We start from the raw sequence: 25991 nt of genomic DNA, 5'->3' as shown, positions 1-25991 counted from the left end.
TGGGCCGCGGGGGCGGGGCTAATGACATTTTAGGCGGGGTTTGATGACGTTTTGGGCGGGGTTGATGATGGAGGAGGCGGGGTTGATGACGGAGGAGGCTGGGTTGATGACGGCGGGGGTGGAGCTGATGACGGCGGGGGCGGATCTGATTACATTGGAGGCGGGGTTGATGATGGCGGGGGCGGGGGTGTGAACTTTTTGGGCGGGTTTGGGGACCGGGTAACTGGCAACACTAGTTTAGAATCTTGGCTGCTCTCCCTCCCCCATAGAAGTTACTGCAAAACTTCCTATATAGAGAGTTTCAAAGTCAACTTTAACCTGACTTGTACCCAAAACAGCAAGGCACATTTTATTACCCCATTTACATTAAGGTAACGACACTGAGGTAAATATTCAGCCAGTGGTGGTGCCTTTTTTTTTAAAGCCACCGCTAGTGTTATGCCCAGATTTTCAATGTTGAGCCATGTCCAAGAATCGGCATTGAACATCCAGGTTTATGTGGCTGGCTGTCTTTTCTCTGGTTATGTGTGATATTCAGCACTTAACCACCTAAGCAAAATCAGACAAAGATAGGACTGAATGGGTCAGATCACCACCTCTTCCTTTCCCCATGTCCTGCAGCAATTCCAAGCCTGCAACTGAATAAGAGAATTATCTGATTAGTAACCATGAGAGCTACACTGTGGTCTGTTGCTCCACTCCCCTTTGAAAGCTGCACGACTGACTATGGAATAATGGCAGCTGGAAAGAGGAACCCAAGGAGGGCTTAAGTACACATTTAGGACTGACAAATAGTGCTAAAAAACCTGACTGACGTAAACTAGTTCCAAAAGCTATCACCATGAAGTAGCTCACATGGATTTGCTTAACCCTTATGAGCACGTCAGGCGGCAACCTACCAGATAACTCAGTGCCTAACCCTATCCCTGTAATATTTAATCCGTCTACAAAACTCTGTACTAAGAAACACCCTAATTGTAAAGTCAGATACCTGCTAGACAATGCCAATACATACCATCAGAACACTACTATGGCTACAGACCAGAACCAAACGGCTAACATTTGACTGCCTAAAAAAACTCACTACTTTTTTCAAATACCTAAACAGTTCTCCCCTTTGGAACACAACACTCAACTCACTCCAGTGTCCGCCATCTATATCAATGCCTGATCTGCGAGAAACAAGGCTCTCAAACTCAGGGACACTGTTTGGGGAGGCTAAAGGGGGCGGGATTAAGGGTGGTGCCATGGGTGGGGCTTACATTCATAATTGTCTGACAACACACAGAAAAAAAAAATAAATAAAAGTAAAATAGTCACAATTAATACCTTTAACAATTCAACATCAGATCCTCCAAAATATTATAAAACCATGTCTGATGTTATGACAAACAAACTAAAATTAATTTAAAGTGTTGGTGTCACCTTAGTAAGGCCAACACACAATCTCTCCACTGCAAAACACTATACACAAACTTGTGCAAAAAGACACTCAGAACCTTACCAAACCATAACAGCACTAATTTCAAGGACAGGACGAGCTACAACCTTATGCGTGGAAAGGCAGCATTGTAATTACGCAAGGCTCTAAAACACCAATACACTACCTAGTGAAAAAAACAAAACCAAAAGGGCTGCAAATACTATATGCTAGCAGAATACTGTACCTTGATTACACATGAAAAACACATGGCAACAGATATGACACAAGGAACTAGAAATCAAAAGATATGAAGGCAAAATACTGAACTGGAAAGTTACCTCAAGAAGTCAGACTTGGCATGCTGCAATACTAGAGAAATTGAAACTTACGTGCAAAATATCACAGATGCACATTTCCAAAAGCTGACATATTCCAATTAATAAATTCTGAATAAAATACTTTTTTCTACCTTTGTTGTCTGAGCATTTAGTTTTTCTATTCGCTTTGGTCCCAGTGTCTTCTGTTTTACAGCGTCTTCTTTCCATTTGATATTTTTTCACTCATCATGTCCACCATCCTCCTGTGTCCTTATGTGTTCTGTCTACCATCTGTAGCCCTGTCCCTGTCCTTCCTCCAGTTGCAGCATCTGCCATCAAAGTATTCTGATCCAGCCCTTAAATTCAGCAGTTTCCCCTCCATCCATTTCCAGCATTTCTCCTCTCTTTCCTCCCCTCCATCCATGTTCCATGTGCATCTCCTTCCTGTCTTCCCTCCCCTCCATCCATCTATGCCCAGCAACTCTCCCCTCTCCCCTGCTCTCCCCTCCATTCATCCATCATGTCCAGCAACTCTCCTCTCTCCCCGACCCCTCCATCCATCCATATCTAGCAATTCTCCTCTCTCCCATGCCCTCCCCTCCATGTCCAGTGATTTCTCTTCTCTCCCCTGTCCTCCCCTCCTATCCCATGTCCAGTGATTCTCCTCTGCTCTCCCCTCCCATCCATGTCCAATGATTCTCCTTTGCCCCAGCACTGTCCTCCCCTCCCATCCATGTCCGGTGACTTGCCCCAGCCCCCCTTTTCAGCCTCCAAGTTCGAGGCTTAACCCAGCCCCACCTGCCTGTCCTCAGCTCCCCTCCATTCCGTTCCTCCCGCAGCCGCCTTGCGTTTAAACCTGTTATTTTAAGTCACAGCGGCGGCTCACCTCCAGCCTTTCCCTTCCCGTTCAGTGTCCTGCCTTTCTCTGATGAGGTATTTCCTGTTTCCACGAGGGTGGGACATTGAGCGGGAAGGGAAAGGCTGGAGGCGAGCTGCCGCTGCAACTTAATATAACAGGTTTAAATGCAGGGCAGCTGCGGCAGGAACGGAATGGAGGGCTGTCGGGGAGTTGAGGGCGGGCTCAGCAGGGGGGGCGGAGGCAGAAGATACAATTTGTTCTTGGCTGTACTGGGACTACATTTGAGGAGAAGGCAGGCGGGGAAGGTCACAGGTGGGCTGGGGAGGCTTAGCCTCCCCAAGCCTCTTATACGGGGCGTCTATGCTCAGGAACCTGCTAGAATCTTCAGATCTGGGTTTTCTGTTTATCTCAGAGACATGGCTCACAGAAGTTGATAGACTGACACTATCCCACATCTATCCACCTGATTATGGTATTCTTCATTCTCCAAGACAGGGTAAAAAAGGAGGCGGACTTGCTCTGATCTTTAAGAGCTTTTTCCACTTATCTTTAGTTAGTTCTGGGGTTTTACCTACTCCTCATTTACCATCCTCCAGAAGCTTGGTCCAAGGTAGAACACCTACTTGTAGAGGTTACTTCCTCTACCATGCCACAATTTTCAAGAATTATCTTCCTGGGAGAGTTAAACATACACTTGGAAAATGATGCAGATACCAATATCCACAACTTCAAATCATTTCTGAAGGACTGTGAACTAACTACGTTCTCCGAAGGTGCAACTCATGAAAAAGGCCATATATTAGACTTTATGACTTCCTATCCTAATAGCTTGATTAGTTCATTCAAATGGAAGCCAGTACCATGATCTGACCACTTCTAACTGGATTTCACCCAAATCGGGAGATGGGCGTCTTTCTCCCATGGGCGCCCAAATCGGTATAATCGAAAGCCGATTTTGGGCGTTTCCAACTGCAATCTGTCGCGGAAACGGGTAAAGTTGATGGGGGCGTGTTGGAGGTGTGGTGAAGGCGGAACTGGGGCGTGGTTATCGGCCGAGGAGAGATGGGCGTCTTCAGCTGATAATCGAAAAAAAGGCGTTTTTACCGCGATTTTGGGTCACTTTTTTGCACCCTTTTTTTTCACGAACAGTTCCCAAAAAAGTGCCCCAACTGACCAGATGACCACTGGAGGGAATCGGGGATCACCTCCCCGGACTCCCCCAGTGGTCACTAACCCCCTCCCACAAAAAAAAACCACTTGAAAAACTTTTTTTCCAGCATCTATGCCAGCCTCAAATGCCGTACCCACCTCCATGACAGCAGAATGTGTTCTATCCTCTCACAGCCTTTCCCTGGGTCAGATGTGGCTATCGGGTGCAGTACAGGGTCACATCAGCATTGCATTGTGGTGGGTGTAGGGTATTGGGCTCCGTGATTTCATTAGCTTGTGTTACAGTCTCACGATGTTGGTAGTTGGTAGGCTCTTCTCCCATGGTGCTTTTCCCCCTGCCTACTGGGTCAGAGTGTGCCCTGTTGTGTTTCCTGTTGTAGTCCATGCGGTAGTGGCCATTTTTGTAAGCCAGTTTTAGTTCCCTTTCCTGTGTTAGCCACGTTACAGAACTTAGTTCTTACCTTGAATGTGGCTGAAAGAGGGCATTGTACACCATTCTGCCAGCTCTGACCTACTGCTAATCTCAGTACCAGGGAGACTCGTTGCCAGTGGGGCACAACCTCTGATCTGCAGTTAACTGTGAGTAAACGCGGTTATTCCAATAAAGGACGTTTTCGGAGAGATTACGTCAACTGGTGTGCCAATGTTATACAGCAGCAACAAGTCCTAGAGGCCTGCATGTATGCAGGTCCCTGGAGCACTTTTAGTGGGTACCGCAGTGCACTTCAGCCAGGTGGACCCAGGCCCATACCCCCTACCTGTAACAATTGTGGTCGTAAATGGGAGGCCTCCAAAACCCACTGTACCCACATGTAGGTGCCCCCTTCACCCCTAAGAGCTATGGTAGTGTTGTTCATTTGTGGGTAGTGGGTGTGGGAGAGGGGGATTGGGGGCTCAGCACCCGCGGTAAGGAAGCTATGCATGTGGGAGCATTGTCTGAAGTCCACCGCACTGACCTCTAGGGTGCCCAGTTGGTGTCCTGGCATGTCATGGGGGCGAGTGTACTACGAATCGTGGTCCCTCCCACGACCAAATGGCTTGGATTAGGATGTTTTTGAGCTGAGCGTTTTTAGTTTCCATTATCGCTAAAAAAACCAAACGCCCAGCTCAAAAACGTCCATTTTTTCGAAAATACGTTTTGGCCCGCCCCCTTCACGGACCCATTCTCGGAGATAAACGCCCATGGAGATAGGAGTTTTCGTTCGATTATGCCTCTCTTGATGTTCTCAATAAACTGTTAAATACTGGCTCTCTTCCTCCTGATATGGGCAAAATTGTTCTCACTCCACTGCTAAGGGATCGGAGCCAGATGCAACTTCACCTGAAAACTACCATCCAGTGGCAAGCATACTCCTTTTTACTAAAGTACTAGAATCCTACATTAGTACACAACTCTCTTTATTTCTGGAAACAATTTCTATTTTACACTGGTCAATTTGGCTTCAGATCGTCACATAGTATGGAAATATTGCTGCTAGTTCTAACTACATATGTCAAATAAAACCTATGCAAAGGCAACCAAGTAATTCTTCTCCAATTCGATATATTGGCCGCGTTCGATGTGGGAGATCACACATTGCTATTCAAATGCTTGGATCAGATAGGAGTAACAGGGACTGTGCTCAAATGGTTCTGTGAATTCCTATCAAATCAAAGCTATTCTGTCAAGCAAAACAATCAACTTTCCAACTACTGATCTCCAAAAAGGATCTCCCCTCTCACCTGCCCTGTTCAATCTCTTTATGTCATCCCTTGCCTCAATACACCTGGGTCTTAATGAACTACTATTATCCTACGTGGGTGACATCCTGCTTCTCTTACCAGTGACAGCATCAAACAAAGACCCAACTTAGTCGGTAGACAATGGCATGACTGCTATCAGCACCTGGGCTCTGACCAATAAGTTGAAATTGAATGCGCAAAAAACCAAGGTCCTATGGTTCCGAAATCATGTTGAGGTCCCATCATCAATATCTTTGTCCAATGGTCAAAGCTTTACAGTTGTCTGAAACCAGAGTACTAGGGGTCTTGCTCAATTCTTCATTCACCTTCTCATCCCATAGTAACCAGCTATGGAAAAAAAAAACACTGTTCAAAATGAGACACCTACATCTAGTCAGATCATTCTTCAATCAAAAAGCCTTTGCCTAGTAGTCCGAATGTTAGTCCTACCTCTCTTGGATTACTGTAATGGTCTATTTCTTGGCATTAAGTGTCAAGATCAGAAAAACTGCAGATCATACAGAACACAGCTGTTAGACTAATATATAGATTAAATAGATATACCAGTGTAAATATATATAAAAAAGAAGCCTTTACCTTGCCCCCCCCCCTTTTCCCTGAGAGGGGGGCATCTTGCAGAGGACAGGGAGGTACAGAGGTCCCAGGGCAGCCCAGAAACAGCACTGACACCTTGTAGGTAAAATGTTTAAAGTGTTTAAAATGCTCCAGCACTGTTATAAAACTAAGAACTCAGGTGCCCATAGATGCCAGAGGTGTGTTTAAATTTTATGAGTTTGTAACTGTGGGGGGATGTGCAGGGTTGCCAGGTGGAAAAATTTTTTCCAGCCCAATCCAGCCCAAAAAACAGCCCAAAACCCGCCCAAACACAAACCCCGCCCCTGACACCCCCACCCCCGCCGTCACCGGCCCCGCCTCCCCGTCATCGGCCCCGCCTCCCACGTCACTAACCCCGCCCAAAACGTCACTAACCCCGCCCACAAACGTCACTAACCACGCCCCCCGCGGCCGAAAAAACCGCCCTGAAGCCCAAAAACAGCCCAAAAAACCGCAACCCGCCGTGGGCAAAAATTTCCCGCGGCGGGTCGCGGAAAACCGCCCAATTGGGCGGTAAAACCGCCCACCTGGCAACACTGGGGATGTGCAGTGAAGTCTGTTACAAGGCTTCTGATTGGCTGTCTGAGACCCCAGGGAGAGCTGGGAGCTTGAGGGGCATGTAAGGCAATCTTGAGGGGCAGTGTGGAAGGCAGCCAATAGGAGCCAGGATCTGCTAAAGGGCATGAATTTGGACCAATGAGGTGGCAGGAGGCAGCCTGACCCATAGATTGGCGCACATTTCAGTCCAATCCAGGGGACAGGAGGGGTGGAACAAAGAAAAAGAATAGCAGCCCAGAGGCAAACTGGGAGAAAGAGAAGCAAGCCCGGGCAAAGAGAGGAGGGTGAAAGCATGCTCTGAGAGTGGAAGATCAGATCCAGGCAGGAGTGTGCAAGCTGGGGCAGAGGAGGGCATGCTCAGGCTGGAGGAGAAGAAGATCAAACCCAAGCAGGAGTGAGCTGCAGGCTGGAAGAGAAGGACCCACTGACGAGCCCCAGATGAACAGAGAACTGGTGAGTCCTGTAAGGGGCAGGACACCAAAGCAGACAGGAACAAAGGAGGAGGAGAAGGGGGTAAAAGAGGAGCTGAGTTGCAGAGGAACAGGAGAGCTGGGGCCAAGAAGAGGAGCTGTAGTAGTAGCTACAGAGGCCATTCTTCAGGCAGAGAGAGAAGCAGAGGAGGAAGAGGGACCACACTGGGGAGCTGAGACGTGTTGAGAGCAGTGCAGAGCTGAATAGAGAGCAGCATGGCAAGGTCCCTGAATCCCAGAGAAGTCCACCCAGTGCATCCCTCCATGTGTGTGCTTGCCTGTCCAGAGAGGAGAAAGCCAGCCGTGTGACTGCCTGTCCTGTAAAGAAGAGGCCTATCTGGAAAGGGAAGACGCCCCACAAAGAGAGAGACAGAGAGACACCCCCCTCCCACACTGAGTGCCCAGACTCCAAAGGAACTTTTTTTTAGAGTGTCTGCCAGTGTGAGTGTCTGCCTCAGGAGGATCCAGCACAGAAGTCTGCTGGTTTGAGTGTCCACACCTAAGTGAGCCTGCCCTGGGGAAGGAGCTTCCCAGCCTAAGCCTCAAGCCCTGTGAGTGCCTGCAGTTAAGGGCCTGCCTCTAGGAAGTTTAGTTTAGCAGTCCATCAGTTTCAGTAGAGGGTGTATAACAAAATAAAAGAAAAGGGGTCATGTTTTGAGCGGGCTAGATAGGAATATTCCTTGCTTATCTTTTTATTTGAATTTAGTTAGCCCACAAGGTCCCTTGCCAAAGAAAATACTGATTGATTGCACATTTTTGTCCTTTAGATTGTAAGCTCCTTTGAGCAGGGACTGTCCTTCTTTGTGAAATTGTACAGCGCTGCATAACCCTAGTAGCACTTTAGAAATGCTAAGTAGTAGCAGGGTTTTTTTTGAGGGGGTACTCGGGGGTACTGAGTACCGGCACCTTTTCCAGTGTCTGCTAAAATTGACCCATGGACCACACCAGTTCTGCCTTGTCATAGATTCTGTGACTGGCTGCAGGGGGCCTGGCTATTGTGGGGTGATTCCCTCAGTGATCACCCCACCCCTGAAGGGTGGCCTGGCATTTGAGTACCGGCACCTTTTTTGCTAGAAAAATTGCACTGAGTAGTAGTAGTAGGTTAGCACACACAACAAGCACAGGGAGTCAGGATTTTCATTTTTTGAGTTCTTTGAGTCAGAGCAGTAGGTATCCTGGAGTTCCTGAACCGGTGAGCTGACCTCGCCAACCGAGGAGACGTGGATGTGGAGAAGACCAAGGTACCCAACGCAAGAGAGCAGTGATGCTAGTGAAGATTTGACACACCAGTAACATTATTGTGTGCACACAAATTGAAAAAAAACATATCTTATATAATAAAAAGCACCTCCAACATTCTGAAGCCAGCAGCCTTGCAGTGAAGCCTGAAGCCTGAGGTGTTCGTAGGCATCATAATAGCTCCGCCCACAATCTCAGCTGATTCCATAAAAAGCACCTCCAATGTTCTGAAGCCAGCAGCCTTGCAGTAAAGCCTGAAGCCTGAGGTGTTCGTAGGCATCATAATAGCTCTGCCCACATTCTCAGCTGATTCCAAGGCAAGGGGAGGAGTAGGGAAACACACAGAGCGTGTTTCCCTACTCCTCCCCCTGCCTGGGAAACAGCTGTCACTGCGCCGCTCCCTGCCACTTCAGAGCAAGTGGCAGCGGGTGGCGCAACAGCCTCCCCCCCCCTGCTCGGCGCATCAACAAAGCCGTCACGTACCTCTTTTGCACGGCCCTGTATCCTCCACCCCTCTAACTGTCCTGACCTGAGCAAAGAGGTTTTGGCCTTTGAAAGCTAATTGAAAAATGTATTTAGTCCACTAAAATGTAATAAAGTAAAATAAAAGTGAGAATGTAGTAAGAGACAGTTTCTTTTCTTAGGGGTCTTTTTACTAAGTCACGTAAGTGTCTATAGGCGCCCAATGCGTGCCAAAATGGAGTTACCTCCCGGCTACTGCGTGGCTCTTGTGGTAATTTCATCTTTGGCGCACATCTGATACACGCATCCAAACATTTTTTTTATTTTTGGACACACGTATTGGACACACGTCAAGTGGCATTTGATGCACCTAGGTCATTACCGCCCAGTTACCACATGAGTCTTTACTGTTAGGTCAATGGCTGGCGGTAAGGTCTCAGACTCAAAATGGACGCGCATCAATTTTGATTTTGCCGCACGTCCATTTTCGGCAAAAATTTTAAAAAGGCTCTTTCACGGGCGTGCTGAAAAATGGATCAGTGTGTGCCCAAAACCCGTGCCTACACTACTGCAAGCCATTTTTCAGCGTGCCTTTGTAAAAGGACCCCTTAATGTCTTCTACCAAAAAACTTAGATTGTGAACCCTTTAGGGCCAGAGAAAGTACCTGCATATAATGTGTACAGTGCTGCATACATTTAGTAGCGCTATAGAAATTATTAGCAGTAATAGTAGTAATAGTACTATTTTTGTTTGTTTAGCCCTAATTGGATCCAGTTTACAAATTTGAATGGAACATGAAATGTATCAGATAAGTATTTTCAATCTTATTATCTAATAACTAGAAACATCATATTGCCTTTCTAACTTATAAGAAAATGATCCTTGTGTATATTTTTGTCTTTCAGGAGCTGCAGACATTAGGGAACCCAGGATACAGTTAAGTATTTCTTTTCCTTTACCGGAAGATTGGAGGGTGGCCAGTGTAACGCCAATTTTTAAAAAGGGTTCCAAAGGTGATCTGCAAAATTATAGATAAGTGAGCCTGATGTTGGTGCCGGGCAAAATGGTAGAGACTATTATAAAGAACAAAATTACAGAGCATATTCATAAGCATAGATTAATGAGACAAAGCCAATATGGATTTAATTAAGGGAAATCTACTACATTTCTTTGAAGGGGTGAAGAAGCATGTGAATAAAGGTGAGCTTGTTGATATTGTGTACCTGGATTTTCAAAAGGCATTTGAAAAAGTACCTCATAAAAGACTCCTGAGGAAATTAGAAAGTCGTAGGATAGGAGGTACTGTCCTATTGTGAATTAAAAGTGGTTAAAAGGTAGAAAACAGAGAGAAGGGTTATATGGTCAGTATTCTCAATGGAGAAGAGTCGATAGTAGGGTTCCCCAGGAGTCTGTGTTGGGACCACTGCTTTTTAACATATTTATAAATGATCTAGAGATGGGAGTAATTAAATTTGCTGACAACACAAAGTTATTCAAAGTTGTTAAATCGCAAGAGGATTGTGAAAAATTACAAGAAGACCTTACGAGACTGGGAGACTGGGCATCCAAATGGCTGATGACATTTAATGTGAGCAAGTGCAAAGTGATACATGTGGGAAAGAGGAACCCAAACTATAGCTATGTAATGCAAGGTTCCACATTAGGAGTCACTGACCAGGAAAGGGATCTAGGTGTCATCGTTGATAATATATTGAAACCCTCTGCTCAGTGTTTGGTGGTGGTGGCGGCTAAGAAAGCATATAGAATGTTGGGGATTATTATGAAAGGAATGGAAAACAAAAATGAGGATATTATAATGCCTTTGTATTGCTCCATGGTGCAATTGCACCTCGAACACTGCGTGCAATTCTGGTCACCACATTTTAAAAAAGATATGGTGGAATTAGAAAAGGTCAATGCCAACAGAAGGTAGCCGCTCCACTGAAGGTCAAATACCAAGCGAAAAAATGGAGCCAAAAGACCTCTCTCAGATGGTCTTTTGGCTCCATTTTTTTGCTTAGAATTAGAAAAGGTACAGAGAATGATAAAGTGGATGGGACGACTTACCTATGAGGAAAGGCTAAAAGAAAAAACGGCTGAGAGCAGATATGATTGAGGTCTATAAAATAATGAGTGGAATGGAATGGGTAGACGTGAATCGCTTGTTTACTCTTTCCAAAAATACTAGGACTGGGGGGCATGCAATGAAGCTACAAAGTAGTACATTTAAAATGAATCGGGGAAAATATTTCTTCAAGCAAAGTGTAATTAAACTCTGGAATTCATTGCCAGAGAATGTAGTAAAAGCAGTTAGCTTAGTGGGGTTTAAAAAAGGTTTGGATAGCTTCCTAAAAGAAAAGTTCATAAGCCATTATTAAAATGGACGGGGAAAATCCACTGCTTATTTCTAGGATAAGCAGCATAAAATGAATTGTACTGTTTTGGGATCTTGACAGAAACAAAAAAAGGCACAGATCTGCCACAGAAACAGCAAACCAAAAGAAAAAAAGCAGATAAAAAAAGACAAAAAAATGGAACAGGAGGGTAACAAAAGAAGTGGTTTATTGCAAGGTTACCCAAGGTGGCCACGTTTCACTCTCAGGCGCCGTCAGGGGTACAAAAAAACTACAAAATAAAAATACATAATGAATAAAGCATAGACATCACAAAGTATATTTTATAATAAAACATATCGAAAAACACAATCAAATCCTACAAGATAAAAACAGATCAAATCTAAAAACGTAATACAATAAAATATAATATCAAATCAATCAGTTAAACCATTCAGATTAAATATGCATGCAATAAAATAATAATTTTAATACAAGACATAAGATAGCAACAAAAAATAATATCAACACAAAATATATATCAACAGAACTGCATAAGACAGATAAGTGGAGATATATAACACTAAAATAACTGAATGACCGTACATACTAAATATCACCTACCTAATAGGGGAGACTAAGATGGCCGACAAGTAAGGAGCTCCGTGGCAAGCTTCTGAAGCCCCGAAGTACCAGACCCACCTGAACCATCCTGGGCCTTCCTTTGCTGGACCGGACTGGACCGGAATTGTGTCGGACCCAGTCGGTGGACTGCTGGACCGCGACGGCTTCTCTGGTCTCCTGCGCGGGTGAGCGGCCCGGGGCTGATCGTGGCTGTCTGCCTGCCGCGTGGCTGCGGCCTGTCCCCTTCATTGTCGTCCGACTGCTTGGGGCTCCCGCGGCCTCTCTGCCTTGCCCGTGCACTCCGGAGGATCCCGGGCTCGGGGTTCCTGTGTGAGAGATCGGGCGGACTGCAGCCTGCCGCGCTGGTCATGCCCCGAGGTCCTGTGTGCTGCCGCCACACTCCCTGGCCGGAACGGCCTGGGCACGGATTGCAGACCACGAGACCGGGATCCATCCTGCGGTGGAGTCGGGGTGTGACCTGTGCGTCCGGGCCGACGGGGGCGGGACAAGAACCGAGAGGAGGCAGAGTCCATCAGCACCAGCTTGTTCCAGCCTGCCGATCCAGCGACCTGTGCGACCGGGCCAACGGGGGCAGGGACAGAGATCGTGAGGAGGCAGAGTCCATCAGCACCAGCTTGTTCCAGCCCGCCGATCCAGTGACCTGTGTGACCGGGCCGACGGGGGCAGGGACAGAGACCGTGAGGAGGCAGAGTCCATTAGCACCAGCTTGTTCCAGTCTGCCGACCCAGCTTTTCTCTGCCTGTTCTAATCCATCTGCCTGTTCCAGTCCATCTGTTCCAGCTTGTTCCAGTCCACCCGACCCAGTTTCTCCCTGCTGTTCCAGTCTGCCTGAGCCAGCTTCTCCCTGTTCCAATCCATCTGCCTGTTCCAATCCATCTGCTCCAGCTTGTTCCAGCAATCTGCTCCAGCTTGTTCTAGCCCGCCTGATCCAGCTTCTCCCTGCTTAGTCCAGTCCATCTGCTCCAGCTTGTTCCAGCCCGCCTAATGTTACCACCCCTATCGGCTGGACTGTAGTGATGTGCTCCCAGATACCTGATGGTTGTAGCCGTGGCGAATATCCAGGGAACACACACTCACAGCCGAGGGAGTGGAACAAATAAACTAACCTCGTCCTTTACTCTCAAAGAATAAAGGAGGAAAAGAAGCTAAATTTAGGATTTGTTCCTGAACTGGAAGAACCGCACCTTCAGATTTACAAATTATCCTTTTCTTTATTGAATACAAATGCAAGCAAATTTTCATTCAAATAAACTCAAATTCACAATTAGTGTGAGGCTTAATAGAACTGCAATAACATATTCAACATTCAAATGTAGAACTAGATGTATACCCTTAACTTTGTCTGTTTCACCTAAAAAGGCAGAAAAGAACCTTTTCAGATAAGTATTTAAATTGTCTTTTATCAAAATCAGATATTTGTAGTTATTCTCTTTCCTGATGTAAAAATTGGTCTCTTTGTGTGCACTATTGGTGTTTTTGCAGGGATCTCATGGATTTTTAATATCTGATGGTCTGTTCCTTTGTTTTCCCTTAAAATGTTGTGAAAAAAATCATATATTCTGTTCAACACCCTTGGCAATGTCACTTAGCTGTAGTTGAATTTACTTAGATGATGTCTTTCTTGCGTTGGAGCTCATCTGGAAATCCTTCAGCGGATGATCTACAGAATTCTTCTTCCTAAAACCTCACTTATAAAGAAAATAAATGGAGGTAAAGCCCTTAAAACTCCCTGCTTCTCACTACAAAACCTATTTCTCACTGTTGATTCCCTGTTCTAAAATCCAGCAGGCTTCACACTGCATTCAGAGATCTCACACAGTAACCCATTCCATATTCAAATGGTGATTCAACATTGCATCTCACAGACTTCACATCTAAACATAACATTTCCCTGCACAGCTATCAGATCTGTTTTGAAAATGCAGCACACTCATACAGAAGCAGTGTAGGATTTTCTGTAATCTGCAGTCAGATTCCAAACCCTGTATTCCAAATATCAAATTCACCTTCAACCTTAAATCCTTATACACTATTTCCTGACTCCCTTATAGGCTTTCTCATTTAGTACAATTCCCAGCACAAAGCACAACCTCTCTCACTCTTACCAGGCTAGGCAGCCATGTGTCCTCTTAGTACCTTTGCATACAGACGCTCATTCCACCTTCCATGACCTTAAATTCCCTTAAAACTTAACCATTCCATTCACTGCATGCAGGGACATACCTCTGTTTCACTCCAAACCAAACTAAATGTGGTTTAAAATTTCTCACAGCTTTCTATAAGTACAGTTCTCACTCACCTGAAACACACCAGTTTTCCCCACATGTATTCAGCAATACAACCATGAGAAAGGCAGTCTGTTTATTTAAGTACTCACTTCTAAGCTCAAATCATCTCATTCTCAGTACCAAGGCTCACCTTCACTCACTTTCAATATCAAAGTACCCTTTTTCAATGTCACATTTCACTTTAAACTCATAAAATATACTTTTATTCCTCTTACTTTACACAGACACACACCATACGTTTCTATCACAGTCATTCCCTGCTCTATCTGCTCAGCAGTCTCCCTGGCAACTCACCCCCACTAGAGGAACACCTGACATCACTCAACCAATCAGCTTGTCAGCTAAAGACTGTTTTTTCCCTCTGATCTGTTTAGAATCTCCCTCCCCCATAGAAGTAAATCAGTGTTGCCAGGTGGGCGGTTTTACCGCCCAATTGGGTGGTTTTCCGCGACCCGCCGTGGGAAATTTTTGCCCGCGGCGGGTTGCGGTTTTTTGGGCTGTTTTTTGGGCTTCAGGGCGGTTTTTTGTGCGGCTTTTTCGGCCGCGGGGGGCGGGGTTAGTGACGTAGGAGGCGGGGCCGATGACGGCGGGGGCGGGGTTAATGACGGCGGGGGCGGGGTTAATGACGGCGGGGGCGGGGGTGATGACGCGGGGGTGGGGGTGTCAGGGGCGGGGTTTGAGTTTGGGCGGGTTTTGGGCGGTTTTTGTGCTGGATTGGGTGGGAAAAAAATTTTCCACCTGGCAACACTGAAGTAAATGCAAAACTTCCTATACAGAGAATTTCAAAGTCAATTTTAACCTGACTTGTACCCAAAACAGAAAGGAACATTTTAAAGTACAATCCCCACCTAATCATGGTTTATTTCTTGAAAAATAAAACCACATTTAAGAAACATCTCACACTTTCTTCAGCTAACTCCATTAACAATTCCCAAACTAAACTTTAAACCTTTTCCAGCCAGCAGCATCCACCAGCACCCTGGAACAGCCCCCCCCCCCCAGAGCCCCAGAAAAAAACATTTAATATATGTTACCATATATTACACTAATCCAGCTTCTTCCTGCTTGTTCCAGTCTGCCTGATCCAGCTTCTCCCTACTTGTTCCAGTCATCTGCTCCAGCTTGTTCCAGTCCGCCTAATCCAGCTTCTCCCTGCTTGTCCAGTCCATCTGCTCCAGCTTGTTCCAGTCCGCCTGATCCAGCTTGTTCCAGCCCGCCTGATCCAGCTTCTCCCTGCTTGCTCCAGTCATTCTGCTCCAGCTTGTTCCAGTCCGCCTGATCCAGCTTCTCCCTGCTTGCTCCAGTCCTTCAGTCCGCCTGATCCAGCTTGTTCCAGCCCGCCTAATCCAGCTTGTTCCAGTCCGTCTGCTCCAGCTTGTTCCAATCCGCCTGATCCAGCTCATTCTAGTCCGCCAGCTCCTGCCTGTTCCAGCCTGCTCCAATCCTACTGCTCTGCTCTCTTCTGCTCCAAACCATTCCAGCTTTTTCCAGTCCTGCTGCTGTGCTCTCCACCGCACTTACCTGTTCCTGCCTGCCTGCTGCCCAATCACCTGTTCCTGCCAGCCAATCAACCTGCCTTCTAGCCAATCACCTCTTCCTGCCCGCCTGCCTGCTAGCCAATCGATCAGCCTGCCGCTTGTCAGCCCTTCAACTTGCCTGCCTGTCTGCCCATCAACAACCTGCCACTTTACCAGCCCTTCACCCTCCTGACTGACTGCTCACCCTGAAACCTGCCTGCCTCCCAGTCCATCTTCCTGCCAGCTCATCACTCTCCTGCCCGACTGCTCACCCTCACCTGCCTGTCTCCCAGCCCTTCTACCTGCCCCCGTGAACACATCAGTTACTACTTATGGCCCCCATTCACATTCTATTCCTTGCCCTGTCCCTCCCTAATCTTTTCCCCCTCCCACCGCTGTATACCACATGAACTCACTGCCCATCCATGTCCACTCCCGTCCTGCTCACTACTGCAATACCCTACCCACCCCTGTCCCCCACCACCTCACCATCCCTATTGTCCTCCTCCTCCTTCCTAGCTCTCAACCTTCAACACCTCCTTCCTGCCATGAACCCTTCCCCATTCCTCCTAAGCGCATCCCGTCTTCGTCGCCTTCGTCGCCCTACCTCCCCCACCCTTCTCCGCACTCTCTTGCTCCTCCTGCTATCCGCAGGAGACATCAATCCCAACCCAGGTCCCCCACACCTGTCCTCGTCCTCGTCTCATCTATGCAACCGTTTCCGTGATATCTCCAATCTCATCTCTATTCCCCTCCTCCCCCCTCCTCCCTCCCCTTCTCGTGTGCCCTGTGGAATGCCTGCTCGGTCTGCAATAAACTTTCCTTCACCCACGATCTCTTCATCTCCCATTCCCTTCAACTGCTCGCCCTAACCGAAACCTGGCTCACCCCTGACGACTCTGCCTCAGTTGCGGCCCTATGCCACGGAGGATATCTTTTCTCTCATTCGCCCCACCAGTTGGCCGCGGTGGCGGCGTTAGGCTTCTACTTTCGCCCTCCTGCAGTTTTCAGCCTCTCCTCCTACCACAGTCTCACTGCTTCTCATCCTTTGAAGTCCACTCCATCCGTCTATTCTACCCGCTGCCACTCAGAGTTGCAGTCATTTACCGCCCCCCTGATAAGTCCCTCCCTTCCTTCCTTACCGACTTTGATGCCTGGCTCTCCGTTTTTCTTGAGCCCTTATCCCCATCCCTCATTCTCGGTGACTTCAACATACACACTGATAACCCATACGCTTCTCAGTTCCTCACTCTAACCTCCTCCTTCAACCTCCAACTGAGCTTCACCACCCCTACTCACCAATCTGGCCACTGTCTTGATCTCGTCCTCTCTTCTACCTGCTCGTCCTCCAATTTCCGCGCATCAGCTCCTCCTCTCTCTGACCATCACCTGATCACATTCACACTTCATCACCTTCCCCCTCAGTCTCGCCCAACACTAACCACTACTTCCAGGAATCTCCAGGCTGTTGACCCCCCCCCCCCCCCCCACCTTATCCTCTAGTATCTCTGATCTGCTCCCTTCCATCATGTCCTCCGAGTCTGTCGACAAGGCTGTCTCCACTTACAATGCCACTCTCTCCTCTGCTCTAGACACCCTTGCACCGTCCATCTCCCATCCCACAAGGCGTACCAATCCCCAGCCCTGGCTGACCCCTAGCACTCGTTACCTTCGCTCCTGCGCCCGATTGGCTGAACACCTCTGGAAGAAATCTCGTACACATACTGATTTCATTCACTACAAATTCATGCTATCCTCCTTCCAGTCCTCCCTATTCCTCGCCAAACAGGACTATTACACCCAATTGACTACTTCCCTCAGCTCTAACCCTCGTCGTCTCTTCGCCACCTTCAAGTCCCTCCTCAAAGTGCCCTCCGCTCCCACCCCTTTTCACTCTCTCCTCAATCTCTGGCTGACTACTTCCGCGACAAGGTCCAGAAGATCAACCTCGAATTCACCACCAACCCCTCTCCTCCTCTTCATCCTATAACCCACACCCTCAATCAACCAACCAACCCAGGCCTCCTTCTCCTCTTTTCCTGATATCACCGAAGAGGAAACTGCCCATCTCCTCTCCTCCTCGAAATGCACCACCTGTTCCTCAGACCCCATCCCCAGCAACTTACTTAACACCATCTCTCCTACTATCACCCCCCCCCATCTGTCATATCCTCAACCTCTCTCTCTCCACTGCAACTGTCCCGGACACCTTCAAGCATGCTGTAGTCACACCACTCCTCAAAAAAACATCACTTGACCTTACCTGTCCCTCCAACTACTGCCCCATTTCCCTCCTACCCTTCCTCTCCAAGATACTTGAACGTGCCATTCACAGCCGTTGCCTTGATTTTCTCTCCTCTCATGCCATCCTCGATCCGCTTCAATTCGGCTTTCGCCCCCTACACTCGACAGAAACGGCACTATCTAAAGTCTGCAATGACCTGTTCCTCGCCAAATCCAAAGGTCACTACTCCATCCTCATCTTCCTCGACCTATCCGCCGCTTTTGACACTGTCAATCACAACTTACTTCTTGACACACTGTCCTCTTTTGGGTTCCAGGGCTCTGTCCTCTCCTGGTTCTCCTCTTATCTCTCCCATCGTACCTTCAGAGTACACTCTCATGGTTCGTCCTCCACCCGTATCCCGCTCTCTGTTGGAGTTCCTCAGCGATCTGTCCTTGGACCCCTTCTTTTCTCAATCTACACCTCTTCCCTAGGCTCCCTGATCTCATCTCATGGTTTCCACTATCATCTTTATGCTGACGACACCCATCTTTATCTCTCCACACCAGACATCACTGCGGAAACCTAGGCCAAAATATCGGCGTGCTTATCCGACATTGCTGCCTGGATATCCAACCGCCACCTGAAACTGAACATGGCCAAGACCAAACTTATTGTCTTCCCACCCAAACCCACTTCTCCTCTCCCTCCACTCTCTATCTCAGTTGATAACACCCTCATCGCCCCTGTCTCATCTGCCCGCAACCTCGGTGTCATCTTCGACTCCTCCCTCTCCTTCTCTGCGCATATCCAGCAGATAGCCAAGACCTGTCGCTTCTTCCTCTATAACATTAGCAAAATTCGCCCTTCCTCTCTGAGCACACCACCCGAACTCTCATCCACTCTCTCATTACCTCTCGCCTTGACTACTGCAACCTACTCCTCACTGGCCTCCCACTTAGCCATCTATCCCCCCTTCAGTCCATTCAGAACTCTGCTGCACGTCTTATCTTCCGCCTCGACTGATATACTCATATCACCCCTCTCCTCAAGTCACTTCACTGGCTTCCGATCAGGTACCGCACACAGTTCAAGCTTCTCCTACTAACCTACAAATGCACTCTATCTGCAGCCCCTCCTTACCTCTCTACCCTCATCTCCCCTTACGTTCCTACCCGTAACCTCCACTCTCAAGACAAATCCCTCCTTTCAGTACCCTTCTCCACCACCGCCAACTCCAGGCTCTGCCGTTTCTGCCTCACCTCACCCCATGCTTGGAACAAACTCCCTGAGCCCATAAGCCAGGACCCCTCCCTGCCCATCTTCAAATCATTGCTCAAAGCCCACCTCTTCAATGTCGCCTTCGGCACCTAACCACTACACCTCTACTCAGGAAATCTAGACTGCCCCAACTTGACATTTTGTCCTTTAGATTGTAAGCTTCTTTGAACAGGGACCGTCCTTCTTTGTTAATTTGTACAGCGCTGCGTAACCCTAGTAGCGCTCTAGAAATGTTAAGTAGTAGTAAGTAGTAGTAGGTAAAAAGCAAAGTGAACTCCTAAAAGTAGTCATACAACCACCTAACAAATACAAAATAAAATAAAATAAATAAATAAAATCTCACAATGCTTGGCCTCAATCACTGTCTCTTATGCACATTCAATGATCTAAAAACATTGAAATTAATATTCACTTTATATTTAGTAATTTTTTGTTAAAAGAATCAGTGAAACATGCCTATTAGATGGGTTTCCTTGTTCTAATAGATAGTAACTCAAATTAATAGAAATTAACTTTAATGTAAACACTACCTAAAAACATCATACTGTTCTGTGACAATTACATTTACCCTGATGATATCATTAAAAAGAACTACACAGTGACCATGAAAAAAACTGATTCAGAAGCACTAATCACAACTCACAGGCCATCCAGCACTCATTACTGCTGTTTGAATGGGTGGATATACATACATCTATTTAAATCATTACTGTTGCAACCACATATACCCTGATGATTGTATCATTAGAAAGAATTTAGCAATCCCAATTGAGAAACACTCAGCACAACTGTTTTATCTGTGCAATTTCTAAGTCAGTTACTTTTTCTAAGCCAGTTGCTCTAAGCTCCATGTCTGATTGAAATTTGTGTATTCAGATCAGCCTAATGTTGTTAGCTTTAATATTTAAAGGGGGTTTGGTATGTTGCAACAGTTATGATTGAAATAGGTGATTGTATATCTACCTATTCAAGTATCAGTAAAGAGCACTGGATTACATGCCAGTTGTGCTGAGTGTTTCTCAATTGGGATTGCTAAGTTCTTTCTAATGATACAATCATCAGGGTATATGTGGTTACAACAGCAATGATTTAAATAGATGTATGTATATCCATCCATTCAACCAGCAGCATAGAGCGCTGGATTGCCTGTGAGTTTTGCTGAGTGCTTCTGAATCAGTATTGCTACATCCACCACAAAGTTTTTTCTAATGGTACAATCATCAGGGTAAATGTGCTTGTTACAGAACAGTAAGCAAGTCTGGTACACTGCAACAGTAACTATTTCAATTGTTGTTTGTATATCCACCCATTCAAACAGCAGTAAAGAAAGAGGCAGACCCAGTAGGGGGATGCCACCCACAAACAGGCCAAAGGCTAGCGAAGACAAGGGGGGAGGGGATGAGGGGTATGGGAAAGACTAGGGACAAAGAGTAGTTACAAGGGAGGAGGTAGGGAAAGAGTTAAGGAATAAAAGGGGAGGGAGGGAGGGGCGACAGACACAAAAGACACAGGTAAAGAAGCAGAAAATCTTTTTGTGCCAACCAGCACGGGAGAAGCAGCGCTGATTCCATGCTCCTGAATGGCCACGCGGCACTCACCTTTAGAGAAGGCACATTCCGGCATCGGGGCCAGGTAGAGCAGCGCAGACTTCTTTCGGTTGCCCCCTTTTTTTCAGCCAATTGGTGTCCCATCCATGCAGCATTCACTCCCTACGAGCACCCGTGCGGCATAGGCAAGCAGGAGATATAGTGCCCAGACTCGCAGTGACCATTTCCAAGCTTGCTGATTGCAACCCAGGGTATGTACAAAAAAACCCCAACAACAACGCACACACAGAGAGGGGAGGGGGTGTCGCCGGGTTTTAAAGGTGGCTCCTGGCTGCATTTGGAGCGACGAAGGATTGGGTCCGAGTCGCTATGTGGTGAGGGGCAAGTTTCCCCGGGACTTGGCGGGCTCTCGGAGCGGCGTGGCAAGAGGCGCATTGTCCGCGGCTCGGACGATTAGCTGGCTGGCTCAGACATGCGAGGATGTCGTGTGTTTCCTTTTTTAAAAATCTATTGTTGTTGTGGCATGATGAGTCCCTCGGCAGCCAAGTCATGCGGCCAAGTAGTCACATTGCTCGGGTTCGCTGTGGGCAGGGGTCGGTGGTCTCGTGTGGCCCGGTGCAGCGCTGTGCGACATGGGGAGTGTGTTTTTCGGTGGCACTGGGTCGGATGCAGTCATAGGCGGTCGGTGGCCCAACTGTTTGGGGAGGCTAAAGGGGGTGGGGTTAGGGGTGGGGCCAGGGGCAGGGCTTACATCCATAATTGTCTGACAACACAGAAAAAAAAATAAGTAAAAATAAAATAATCACAATTAATACCTTTTATTAAATTTAGATATTAGATAGGTATCATATGTCAAAGAATAAAGTGGTTGCTTAAAGCATATACTAACCACAATCGCTCAACTGCAAGACACTATGCACAACTTTGTGCAAAAACACACTCAGAATCTTACTGTACCATAAATATTACACTGGGCAGACCTAATACACCAATATACCACCCATACGGAAAATGCAGACCGTCAACAATATGAAACAAGGAATCATAATATCACAATTCTCATGTAGAGCCACAAAACACCCTTTTACGGTGGATAGTGTTCACAATGAGCTCCCTTTATTAACGACCATATGTAGATCCTTGAAGAGTAGTGTGTCATGATTTAGGCTCTACACCCTTTCTGACGTTTTGGTGCCACCTCAGTAAGGCCAACACACAATCTCTCCACTGCAAAACACTATACACAAACTTGTGCAAAAACACACTCATAACCTTTCCAAACCATAACAGCACTAATTCCAAGGACAAGACAAGATGCAACCTTATGTGTGGAAAGGCAGCACTATAATTACACCGGGCTCTAAAACACCAGTACACAACCTAGTGAAACAAAAAGGGCCGCAAATACTACACGCTAGCAGAATACTGCATCTTGATCACACATGAAAAACACATGACACAACAGATATGAAGGCAAAATACTGAACTGGAAAGTTACCTCAAGAAGTCAGACTCAGCATGCAGCAATACTAGAAAAATTGAAACTTACATGCAAAATATCACAGATGCTGACATATCCCAATTAATAAATTCTGAATAAAAAAATGTTTTCTACCTTTGCTGTCTGAGCATTTAGTTTTTCTCTTAGCTTTGGTCCCCGTGTCTCTCCCGTCCCATCCGCGTGGTCACTTTTTACATCCCTGAAGCCTTCGGCAATTCGATTCACAGTCAGCCTTCTGCCAGCGTCGGGGCCTTTCTCTCCTCAGGCGCGTCCCGCCTACTCTATTGCAACGTCCTGTTTTCCGCAGAGGTGGGATGCGCCTGAGGAGAGAGAGACCCCGACGCTGGCAGAAGGCTGACTGTGAATTGAATCGCCGGTGCTGCGCAGGAGGGGGAGAAGGATTCAGGGAAGTAAAAAGTGACCACACGGACGGGAGGGGAGAGACGGGCAGAAGAGGATTCGGGAGGAAGGGAGCAGAAAAAAATATTTATTGCCACGAGCTGTTTAGGGGAGCGACCACTCCCCCTGCACCCCACCTAGCTATGCCACTCTGCGTCTATCTTGCCCCCAAATTCAGCATCTCCCTTTTCTGTATCTTTATCTTCAGAGATACATCATCTCCCCTTTCGGTGTCCCTATCTTTCCTTGTCCTGCATAGTCTATGTCTATATCCTTCTCTACATGTCTAACATCATCCCTTTCCCTATATCACCCCTCTGTCTCAAACCCTTCCATTGTCCAGTATCATCCCTGTGTATCCTTGTTCCTAGCAACCACCCCTCCATGGCATCTTCAGTATCCTTACCCTGTGCTCGCTCCCTATGTTCATATGCCCATCTCCAATATTCTCTCTCTAACCATATCCTTCCTCCATGTCCCTATTCTTATGCTCTAACATATCCAGCAACTCTCCCGTCTCCTTATGTCCAAAATTTTTCCTATCCCCCCCCCCAAAAAAAAATCTTTGTCTCTTTCATCTCTCGCCCCCCGTATCCAGCATCTGTGCCTCTCTCACTGCGCCCTCTGTAGCGCTCTCTGTTGTGGTGCAGCATCTCTCCAGTTGTTTGTTCCCCCTATACCATGGCACCAACTTTTTCCCCCTCCCCCCCCCCCTCCTGGTCCAGAGTTTTTTCCAAGGAAATTTGATATGACCTGAAGTCCTTGGTTTCTTCTTTCTTCTTCTCGCTCCTCATCCATGCTGGCAGCAGTGTTTAACGCCTGGTCTGCCTGCAGCCTTCCATCTGCCACGTGCCACCCCTGCGGGAACAAGAGGATTGGAAGTAGGTCAGAGGAGCGCGGGTGACACGCGGCTGAGGCGAGGGAAAGCTTCCTTGTTAAATGCAGGAGCAGCAAAGAATCAGCTGGCAGGAAACGCTCCTGATAGGCTCCTGATCACAAGGCAGGAGGAGTCCAGAACCTGAGGAGCCAATCCAGACCCTAGGAGGCGGAGCCAGCCAGACGAGCCTGATGTTGTAGGCCGAAACCAGCCTACACACGCCACACGAGGCGCAGCAGCCCCAAGCGCCAAACATCTTCGAGTCTGACGTGAAGCCTCAGCACGCTGCAGCCAATCGTAGAGAACCGCGCTCGCCAACCCGCGTGAGGGACGCGGCTTGCTTGGGGCTTGTGGCTAAGCCTCCCCAAGCCTCTTATACCGGGCGCCTATGCAGTGCAGCTGCTGCACGTTGGCTGTGCTTGCGACACGAGTTTGGCTAGCTGAGGTCTCCCAGGGAACAGGGAGCGGCGGGGGAGCGAGCGTCGCTTTGGGCCCTCTTCTTTGCTCGTCCCGGTCATGTACATTGCGGGTCACAAAGTGGTTTAGAGTTAAAACATGCCGGCATAGGCAGGAATCTCTCTGCAGCCAATTGGCCACCTGGAGTGCATGCGGCCGAGTGGTTCCAGTGCCCGGGGTCTCGCTGGGGGGTGCAAGCCACAGGTGCAAGTAGTACTTAATATAAAAAAACAAAACAAAAAAACGGGGTTTAGAGGAAAGCAGAGAGAGAGAAACAAGCATGGCGCGTTTTAGCACGATCAGGCACGGCAGCCTTGCCGGCATCAAGTGACAAGCCAATGTCAATCATTTTAACACCCCCCTCCCCGGGCTGGCTACACCCTGACCTCATGCTTTCTGCAGCTAGAGTTGTAGTTCTTACTAATATCCTGCAGATGGCAGCATAGTATAACACTGCAAAAAGCAATTGGTGATCATGCAGTCGCTGTGTCTACCTTCAGTCTGCAGATGGCAGTACAGCTTTTAAAAAAAAAATTTGTTACTCCTAAACAACGAAAAGGAATATATATTTACTCATGGATACACATGTTGTGGTTCCACCCCCCCCCCCCCAAATTTTTTAAAAAATATATAAATAAATAATAATAATATTACATTAAAAAATGACTTTAACGTCATTTAGCGAGGGTGCCGGGCCGCATAGCGTGATATAGCCTCTTATAATTATAGTTATAGGCTCTCCTGGGTGATTGATAAACAGAAGTGCTTGGCAGTACTAGCTGCCTTGTAGTGCCTCCCACATGTGGGTAATGGATATAGGCTTTATTAATGATCAATTCTTTTAGTGTCTCCTTTGTAGGAATGCCACCCCAATGCTCCAAGAAACAACCGCCAGCGGCCAGGGCCACAAGACAGGTAACAAAGCCTACAGCGGACAACAGGACATCGATTCTCTTATGGCGGAGCTAAGGAAGCAGATTGAGCAGCATGGCGTGCCATCAGTAACTCAACAGCTTCAATCCATGGGATGCATAGTGGCGATGACTGCTCCACAGCTACCCAATGCAACCCTGGGACCAGTTCCAAGGGCATCCTTTGCTACCCATGTGCCGGAAGAGGGTAAGTTGACTGATACAGCCACGACCACTTCACAGATAGCATGTCCTACTACACAGAGCCAGGACACCTCTTTAGCTGTGGTAATTAGGAATGCACTGCATGATTATGAGTTGAGGCAAGCTGCAAGCTCTACTACAAGACAAGCAGATAAGGTGCCACTAAGTACACCAATGCAGACATTTAATGTAGATGCACAGCTAGGAATCAGCTCGGGAAATCCCGAAGGAGTACGTTACCCCAGAAGTGATGTACTATGTGGGGTATCCACGCTCTCTAGTTGCGTGTCAAAGGCCATGAAGGAAAAAATTTGGAAAAAAAGAATTTATAGACGTATTTTCACTCCTCTTATGGGAGAAGGACCATGACAGCAACCCGAGGGACAAAATTTTGTCACCATTTGATCGGGACAGAAAGCCCAGAATATTTAAATCCATTACAAATTGGATATCTGCATTCCACATCTTCATGACAGTCATAGTTGAGAAAGAACCAGAAATGAGTCCTTATCTGGTCAGGTACATGGACTCCATTATTAGAGCGCATAAGCTGTATGGGGGTGGGCATGGTTTAATTATGACATCAGATTCAGAAAGAGTATGGCGGATGACCCATCCATTTCATGGAAACATAGGGTAGTAGATTTATGGCTGGACGACATGTCGGTTCACCGGCCTTTCATGCAAGAAAGGGGTTATAATCATATAGACACAACAGGGCACAGACAGGGGCAATCCTTTCTGACAGCAACGCCAGGTTACAGGCACCATGGGTCACAGACAGGGAGAAGACCATGCTGCAATACAACCAGGGCCAGTGCACATGGCACCCTTGCAAGTTTCGCCAATCCTGCTCAGTGTGCGGTGGAGGACACCCTGCAGTTCACTGTAGAATCCCCAGGGATAAGAGACAGGAAAACTTTCAGGCAGGACATGGTTCTGAAGGAGTTAGCTCCCTCTCCCATCAAGTCT

General features: G+C 47.3%; 1 protein-coding gene across 2 annotated transcripts in view; it reads right to left on the bottom strand.

Moving 5' to 3' along the window:
* LOC115476569 (sialoadhesin-like) overlaps positions 1–23487 on the bottom strand; it is a 176066-nt gene extending 152579 nt beyond the window's left edge. The window contains exon 1 of one of the 2 annotated variants that reach the window (XM_030213002.1): positions 23325–23487. In XM_030213002.1, the coding sequence (XP_030068862.1) occupies positions 23325–23365 (41 nt within the window). In that variant the 5' untranslated portion in view covers positions 23366–23487. Of the gene's footprint in view, positions 1–5590; positions 5644–23324 lie in introns of those variants that run through there. The other variant, XM_030213003.1, reaches the window with a different exon arrangement.
* Between the last annotated feature and the right edge of the window lie 2504 nt (positions 23488–25991).

The sequence above is a fragment of the Microcaecilia unicolor genome, chromosome 8 (assembly GCF_901765095.1).
Source record: "Microcaecilia unicolor chromosome 8, aMicUni1.1, whole genome shotgun sequence".
In the NCBI taxonomy this organism is placed as follows: domain Eukaryota; kingdom Metazoa; phylum Chordata; class Amphibia; order Gymnophiona; family Siphonopidae; genus Microcaecilia; species Microcaecilia unicolor.
The sequence above is the reverse complement of the archived record's forward strand: the minus strand, read 5'-3'. Positions and strand labels throughout refer to the sequence as shown.